Source organism: Sinocyclocheilus rhinocerous, unplaced genomic scaffold (assembly GCF_001515625.1).
Source record: "Sinocyclocheilus rhinocerous isolate Xijiao unplaced genomic scaffold, SAMN03320098_v1.1 scaffold3288, whole genome shotgun sequence".
NCBI classification, from domain to species: Eukaryota; Metazoa; Chordata; class Actinopteri; order Cypriniformes; family Cyprinidae; genus Sinocyclocheilus; species Sinocyclocheilus rhinocerous.
In genome coordinates, this window is record NW_015655612.1 from 899,555 (window position 1) to 905,554 (window position 6,000).

General features: G+C 38.1%; 1 protein-coding gene across 7 annotated transcripts in view; it reads right to left on the reverse strand.

The window, feature by feature from the left end:
• Positions 1-2,268: 2,268 nt before the first annotated feature.
• Positions 2,269-6,000, reverse strand: part of LOC107718836 (regulating synaptic membrane exocytosis protein 1-like) — an 89,447-nt gene continuing 85,715 nt past the window's right edge. For all 7 annotated transcript variants that reach the window (XM_016526073.1, XM_016526078.1, XM_016526076.1 and 4 more), the window contains 4 exons: positions 4,727-4,839; positions 4,527-4,628; positions 3,736-3,875; positions 2,269-3,650 (listed from right to left, as the gene is read on the reverse strand). In XM_016526073.1, coding sequence (XP_016381559.1) covers positions 3,435-3,650; positions 3,736-3,875; positions 4,527-4,628; positions 4,727-4,839 — 571 coding nt within the window. In that variant the 3' untranslated portion in view covers positions 2,269-3,434. The remainder of the gene's footprint in view (positions 3,651-3,735; positions 3,876-4,526; positions 4,629-4,726; positions 4,840-6,000) is intronic.

Genomic DNA, 6,000 nt, shown 5'->3' on the forward strand with positions numbered 1-6,000 from the left:
TTAAAATAGCACTAGTGTAGTGTATAAATACAGTACATTCATCAAATTCCCTTTCTTACCTTTATTTTTCTTTTGCTGTATTTTATTTCTGATTCTATGAGAGAAAAATGCATTTTATTTATACCTGCTCTTTTGTTATTTTAATGTTTTAAAGCCTTTATTGTTTGCACTTTCATGTCTTCTTTTTCTGTCTCTGTCATGTCTATTTATAACCTTTGTGTAAAATCTCAGAAGCCTTTAAAATCTCAGAATATGCACCCTTGAAGGTACTATTCACATTTTGAAGGAAATATGAAATCCTTAAGAAAGGTTTCCACACCAGTGACAGCTTTTGTACCCCTTTTTTCGGATAGTGTACATACATAAACCTGCCTTGCCTCATCACTCTGTTTAACATCATGGTCTGTTTTTGATTTCAGTTTTAAATTTATGATTTGGTTCATGAAAAAAACAACACTGTTTTATTACAACCCAACTAACTGTGCAATGACGTCATGATTTCCTGACATGCCTCTGCTCGATTTGATTTTCAGTGGTGATGCATCGGTGTAATATTATGGCCTAATAACAATATTGGTTCCTGTTCTGTATTACTGACCAGTGCACCAGCATTACAATAGGAGCAGTGAGTGTTACGCTGAATACAAATTTGGAGTAACACCAAATCTATCATTACTACTAATAAAAACATAACATTATACAAGTAATTTAGTGTATTTTTCTTTAAGACCACATTCCACTAGACTTCAGAATGGCTACTTTTATTGCTCACCTGAATAGACATTAAATTACAATCAGCTACATAATTGAATTAGGCATAAGAACAGCTGCTCACTGGTTATATAAACACACAACAAAGTCTATTGTCACATTTCCAGAAATCTGAAGCACTGATAGAAGTAGTATTTTTAGCAATAGTTAAACAGTGACCTTGCACAACTATAAAAAATAAATAAATAAACAAATCAAAATAAGCCCTAAACAAAAGGAAGGAACAGTGTAATGCTATTTGTCTCCACGTGGTGGAGGGATTGGATTATCATTAGCTACAGTATGATGCATTGGTGGACAGGACGCTACTGGACGGACCTTGATTTGGTTTGAGGGCATGGGAAAATGTAAAAAAAAAATGATAATAATTTAATAATTTTAAATTGTTAAAATATTTAGTACACGAATATCCTTACACCTTTCAAATTATAATAGATCATAAATGTAAAATAAAAATAAAAACACTAACACATATTTAAAAAAGCAAAATATAATAGAAAAAATCAGTACACCAATTTTCTTCCACACAGTCTTTTATTTGTAAATAATAAAAATGAACTCTTGAATATAAAACATACACATTATTTGAGCCACTTCTGCTGTACAAACAAGAAATGTTGCAGTGAATACTTTCAATTTTGTTTCAGTGGAACACACGAACTGTAAACAATCAGTATCCTGGAATAATACTGACAAAGTAAATAGGTCTGCCCTAACCAGGCATATAAAGTAAACTTCTCATTGAAACGAGGATTCGTGAGCAGTTATGGTAACGCAACAGGTCGATAGAGGTCCAAATTTCTCTCGTCAGATTGGGCATCACTAAAATAAAACTTTGGAGGCATCCCTTCTTCCGCTCAGCAGAACCAAGAGACAGAGCAGTGATCCATTAACTTGAATGGGGCCGCTTTGTAAATATAAGTAAACTTCTTTGCAGACTCATATTTACAATATATGCATGTACGTAAGTGATGTTTACTTGATACACTCTGTTTCAATATCGATATATCTCTAAGTCATTGTGATTTTCATAATTATATTCCATATACATATAGCTCTAGTTTTTATACAGATTATCTACCTTAGTTTTAGCCCCACAGTAGTACAGACTACAGTGAACACCAACATCTTCAATAAAATAGGGCCTTGTGTTTGCTCAGTACTACAGTACAGCACTTATTTATCTATCCAGGGTTAAAAAAAGAAAGAAAAGGAAATCAAACGATTCAAATATTCTTATAGACATTCAGCCCCAAAATAAGGCCTGTGTGTATGGCTGAACCCGGCCAAATGCCCACACATGGAATGAATGGCTTCGTTTTATTTGATAATCTATTTATATCAAGTACAAGCAAACTGTACAAGTGCATGCAACATACAAGCTGGCCTACAGTTTGTGGAACTAACACACACTTATTGTAGTCTCTTTTTTTTCTCATCTGTCTTGTTTTACAAAATGTGCATGCAACTTGGAACAGTTCCAGATTCATGCTGTTCCCCTTGTTGGAAGGTCTCACTGTCACATTCAAAATGCTCAGTGGGGGATCTGTGAAATTGGTTTTATAATCAACTAAACTGATGGCAAACTGCTAAAAATAGGAAGCTTCCGATTTTGGCCTCTTTTTTGTATTACTTTTAATCCCCAAAAGCTTGAACTTTTTCTCTTTTTTGTTCAAAAATTAAGCATTTGTGCTTGCATTAAAATAATGCAAACTCTAGTCGTGTAGAAATTCTAATATCGGTACGTACAGGTCCTTTACCAAACGGAATAGAATTAAAAGTGCTTGGAAATGCCTGTAAGATATGATTCGTGATCGCGTGAAACCTGGAAATCGAACGTGTTAGTGAGCTAATGTTTCCTGTTAAATGATAGTGGCAGCTTCTTACAGTCCCGGTGAATCGAATACAAGTGGTTTTGTGTCTTCCGTGAAGCTCGTATGACACAAATGTCAGAAAACATCAAGCATGTTTTCACATTCTACAAAGTGTGCCTATTTACCAAATCAACATTAACGTGAAAAGGCAAAGCAGTCGGTGGCGACTGCTGTAAACAGACTTAAAAGGTTCTCAGGCGTCTCCCTGCCTTCTTAGATGCAAACGCGTACTCTCACACACACACACACACACACGCCACAGTCACACAATCTGAGTCTGAGTTCGTGCCAGACCGGCACACGCCGGGGCCTCGGATGCAGCATCCGTGATGCAGAGAGGAAACTCTCTGAGAAGACTAAATCTTGACCTTTAACCCTGGACCTCTGGTCTTTCAGCAGAGGGACTTCCTGAAAGTGCAATATAGAGGAGGGGCAGTGCTGTCCTCTCACTCTCGCCAACATGTGAGAAAATAAATGTGCTGACTGACCAGAGCAATCTAGGCTACCGGCGCCACTGTAGGCTCCGCTTCCTGTCAGACGAAGCGGGATCACGTTTCGGCTGCCTCTCCCTTCCTTCTCTTTTTTATTTGGGTCGAATCGTCATCTCAGCCACAGAACATGCAGTAAAGGAGCAGAGTGGATCAAAGGAAATCTCTACAACCTAAAGATCAAAAGTAAAAGAGAGAAGTGATTGTCAGGCTTCAGCAAAGCTTTGATCATGATTCTGTCTCTTTATCTGCCGCTCTGGTTCTGATTGGTCCATTGGGTCGTGTGTTTCCCGTCTGTTCACTAAGACCTGATGCCTGGCGGCCCTGAAGAGTCCAGCGAGGTCTGGGAAGCACGACGAGTGAGAGGAGCTAACGTTGGGTCGACCAATGATGAAGGGGGAAACAGTCTGTACCAACCGATCACTGTGCTAGAAAGATCCAGCTCCTCTAAAAGAATCTGGGCGACTCCCATGAAACATTTGTGGTCCATGCGGCCGTAATCTCCCCAGACTATTACCTGAAGACACATTCGGTGGTCAGTACGCACAAATGTTGGACTTCGGAGGCATATCGGAAACAAACAAATGAAATTAGCTTCCTACCTGGAGAACTTTACCCTGCGGACTTTCCTCAAACAGCAGCGATTGCTGATACAAGGGATCAAGCGTTTTCCGTGCAATCTTGGTTTTCTTTTTGGCTTTGCACGCTCCTTTTTCCAGCAAATAGACCTTGACATAGGGAGCTGTGAAGAGCAGACTTAGTGCTCAACTAGGGTTGTTCAGGCAGTTATAGTGCCTGGTGGTGGCACGTCATATTTACAATTAGTACAATGTATTAATTACCAAATATTTGGGATGTAATCACTCCATTAAAAAACTTTAAATCACATTTCTTTTAGTCCAAGCACTATAAAAACTGCAAATACACTACTGGTTAAAATATTTTTTTTTGTTTTGTTTTTTTTAAGAAGTCTCATACTGACCAAGGCTGCATTTATTTGATCAAAAATATAGTAAAATAGTAATATTGTCAAATATTATTAAAATTTTAAATAACTGTTTCTATTTCAATATATATTTATATTCTAGTTTTCAGTTTCACATGATGTAAATGTATTTACAGTCACTTTTGATCAATGCGTCCTTGCTGTATAAAAGTATCAATTCTATATTTAAAGAAAATCTTACTGACCATTTATGAATGGCCATAAATGGTGACATGCTTACATTAAAATAAAAATTCGGTGCACTTAAAACTGATTAATTTACTCATTACTCATACAAATAACAGTGTTTACATAATGAGTGGAAGACATATAATGAATCCTTGATCTATATTGACTATTATACACTGCTAATGAAAATTACTGTATGTATTGTTGGCACACTCTCACCCGGCAGCGATTTGGAACCTGGTTTAGGTGTAAGACCACGGGCCCTGATAACTTCCACTTCCAGCTGCCCTTTCTTGTCCATCAGTCCAATCTGAACATCTCCTACAAAACAAAAAAACTAAGTGTTTTAAAGTTTTCCATTCCATCAAATTCAACGGAGATAGACTTTAGTCGGTACATATATGAAGATGTTTACTTACCCATAGCAGGCGTGGCAAGTGTTTGTCTACCCACCAACTGAGCAGGGCCAAGACCATCTAGGAAGTCACTGAACTGGCTGTCGGCCCCTAACCTCATCCCTGAGAAGATCAGACTGAGACATACACAGGTTATCAGATAGACAAATGAATGGATAGATATCAACTGTAAGGCAGCAATTCATATACAAGTTACGGTAAATTCTTGCTATCTTCAGCCGTTCTTAAATACTTTTTTGTCATAAATCAATAGAAATTTAAAAAATGAATCTTTGTATAGTAGATACCAACATATGAAAACAAACAAGACCCTATAAAACAATTAGTTTATTTGGATGAAATCTAAGTAGGCTTATTCCAGAATGAGCCTACTGCCCTCATATAGAGTTCAAAAGCTTGTGAAATGCAGCCCATCTCCTCCAGCAGCAGACTTGCGCTGTGTATGGCATGTAAACCCTGTCCTGCGTTAAGGCCCCTCTTAATACTCTCAAAAATTCCTTTGAGACCAGCGCAATTTCCATGACCTAACTCCAGCAGGAATGTCTGAGTGACGTGCCAGCCCGTGTCGTGCTACCATATAAACAGCCTCGTGTGATTTCAGACTATTTCAAACACGTTCACGTGAAATAAGCCTTAAATCACGGTCACACTCTGTGAAGTGACACGGCGACCAAACGCTGCTCTGAAGCCACAAAGGGAAGCACAGCTGCTGTTCTCTATGCAGCTACAGACCCTGCCAAGACCCCTCTCTGAAGATGATGGATATTTTAATTATTATAGGGGAGTACCGCTTGCCATCTGGCTCCAAAAATGGAGCTGAGAAAGTAGTGAACACAGCATTACAGTAGCTCTGTAAATCAGACTGTTTCTATTAGCTTATCCTTATGGTTTTTCCAAATAAATCGAGAAGAGAAGCTCATATGAACATGACACACAGCCTGCTGAGAGACCACTTATGTATTAGTGATGGGTTTGCAGCGAATGCATAAAAACACCAGAGACAAGACATTTTAAAGGGGTCATATGATGCGATTTCAATTATTCCTTTCTCTTTGAAGTGTTACAAGCTCTTGGTGCATAAAGAAGATCTGTAAAGTTGCAAAGACTAAAGTCTCAGTCTTTTCTTTTTCTTCTCTTCTTTATAAAAGTTAAGAGTCAACCACGCCTACCTAAAACGGCTCGTTCTAAAACGCCCCCACATATCTACGTGACGATGTGGGAAGATTTGCATAACGCCGCCCAAATGTTCACGCAAAGAAAGAAGGCGTAACCTTTAT